General features: G+C 69.7%; 1 protein-coding gene across 1 annotated transcript in view; it reads right to left on the reverse strand.

The window, feature by feature from the left end:
- DPP9 (dipeptidyl peptidase 9) overlaps positions 1 to 1,797 on the reverse strand; it is a 63,986-nt gene that overhangs the window by 42,881 nt on the left and 19,308 nt on the right. The window contains 3 exon segments of the mRNA XM_027769611.1: positions 915 to 1,028; positions 1,580 to 1,779; positions 1,781 to 1,797. The exon segment at positions 1,781 to 1,797 is cut by the window's right edge and continues 96 nt beyond it. Coding sequence (XP_027625412.1) covers positions 915 to 1,028; positions 1,580 to 1,779; positions 1,781 to 1,797 — 331 coding nt within the window.

Consider the following 1,797-nt stretch of genomic DNA (forward strand, 5'->3'; position numbering starts at 1 on the left):
GTCGGGGGCGGCGGCCCCCTGCCGTATCTGAATCCAAGTTCTAACCACAACAGGGGTTGGGGTGGGCAGAGGGGGAGAGGGGGGAGAAAGTACCCCTCGTGGGGTGCAGTCCCGGCGCCCTTCCCCCACCTCTCCATCCTGCCGGGGTCTGCAGCTCGTGCACACACGTGCCTGGAGCGTGAACGGAGCCCGGGCCGGGTCCACACTTTCCCATCGACCTCAAAGGCCAGCGGGCCCTGGGGCAGATGGTGACCGCTGGGGAGGGCGGTGGCTTCGGTGGCCCACTGCGCTGGGGCGCGCCCCAGCAGCAGGCCCCGGAGCCAAAGCCTGGGCGGTCTCAGCCAGGGCCTGAGGAGACGGTCGACCCCAATTCCACCCTCGGCACTACCCGCGCTCGGAGGCCTGACTCCCGACTGAGCGAGAGTCCACGATGCGGCATCTCCCAGATTTCAAAGCCACCCAGATCTCGTGTGCCCGGAGCCCATCCCCGGGCCTCGGATGGCTGGGATTGTCCCCTAGCAGGTCTTCACTCGGGCACTGTGGACACGGGGCCAGAGCGCCCTCTGGGGGTACTCTGGGCCCTCCAGTGCTGAGCAGGGCCCTGGCCACACCCACTCCACACCAGGAGCACCCTGGTTGTGACTGCAGCTGTCCAGGCAGGGCCCAGGGTTCTCTGGGACAGGGTCACCCCTGGTGAGAGCCTGGGCACACCACCCACGCCCAGGACCGAGAACGCCGCCTCTGGCCATGCCGTGACCCCAGGGCCGCACTGGGGGCCCCAGCCCGTCCACGCGGAGCTCGCTGGGTAAGCCACAGTGTGCCCGCCCGTGACGGGAACATCGTCGGTAGAGATGCGCTGCTGAGAGGGAGGGGGCACCACAGCCTGGCAGACTGGGCACATGCAGCGGACCCACCTCCCCGGGACGCCGTGGGACACCACCAGTACCCCGTGAAGCGGTCGAACTCCTCCTGGATGACGAAGGTGGCCACGCCCGCAGACTTGGGGTCATCCAGGACATTAGACAGGCCTGGAAGGACAGGAGGCAGAGAGTGAGCGGCCCCGGGGTGCCGGGTGCATGCACAGAGGCCAGCGGGGACGCAGAGCGGTCCCAGCACCATGGACAGTGGCCGGCTCACGGGGTAGGCGTGTGGGCACTGCAGGGGCCAGAGCAGTCTCCCTGGCCCCAGCACCCCGCCCAGGGCCCGCTGCACAGGTTAGAAAGTGAGGAGCTGGTGGAGGGCTGGGAGGGGATCAGGGGTTGCCATCCCACACCCGGCCAGAGCTCTGTGGGCAGCGGGCGCAGGCGGAGGGCCCTCCGGTGCCCAGGGAAGTGGGCTGAGCCCAGGAAGGGGAGCGGGTGGGGGGAGGCGGGGGGCTGTGGAGGAAGAGCAGAGGCCGACCGGGCAGCTGGGCCCTCCTTCAGGGCGGCCAGCCATGCTTCCCGGAGCCCTGGGGGCCTGGAAGGTGTGCAGGGAAGAGCAGGCACAGCTGGCTGTGGGGCTGCCGGGGAGAGGCGGGCCTTGCCCACGCTGGGCCCTCCTTCAGGGCCGGCCCCGAGCCCACACCGGGCGGGCTCACCCTGGTGGCAGAAGGTCAGCCGGCGCTCCTCGCCCGTCTCGATGTTGGCCACCCACAGGTCGCTGTTGTTGATGAAGGAGAAGAAGGCCGGGTCGGCCGGGCAGATTTTGGGGTCCATCCGGGGCCCCGAGCACTGGGTCTTGATTTCCAGGGGCTTCATGGGGGACACCTACGGGCAGAGAGACCAGCTCAGGGCAGCCCCACCCCCAGCCCCCGGC

The sequence above is a fragment of the Tupaia chinensis genome, unplaced genomic scaffold (assembly GCF_000334495.1).
Source record: "Tupaia chinensis unplaced genomic scaffold, TupChi_1.0 Scaffold149964_2, whole genome shotgun sequence".
NCBI classification, from domain to species: Eukaryota; Metazoa; Chordata; class Mammalia; order Scandentia; family Tupaiidae; genus Tupaia; species Tupaia belangeri.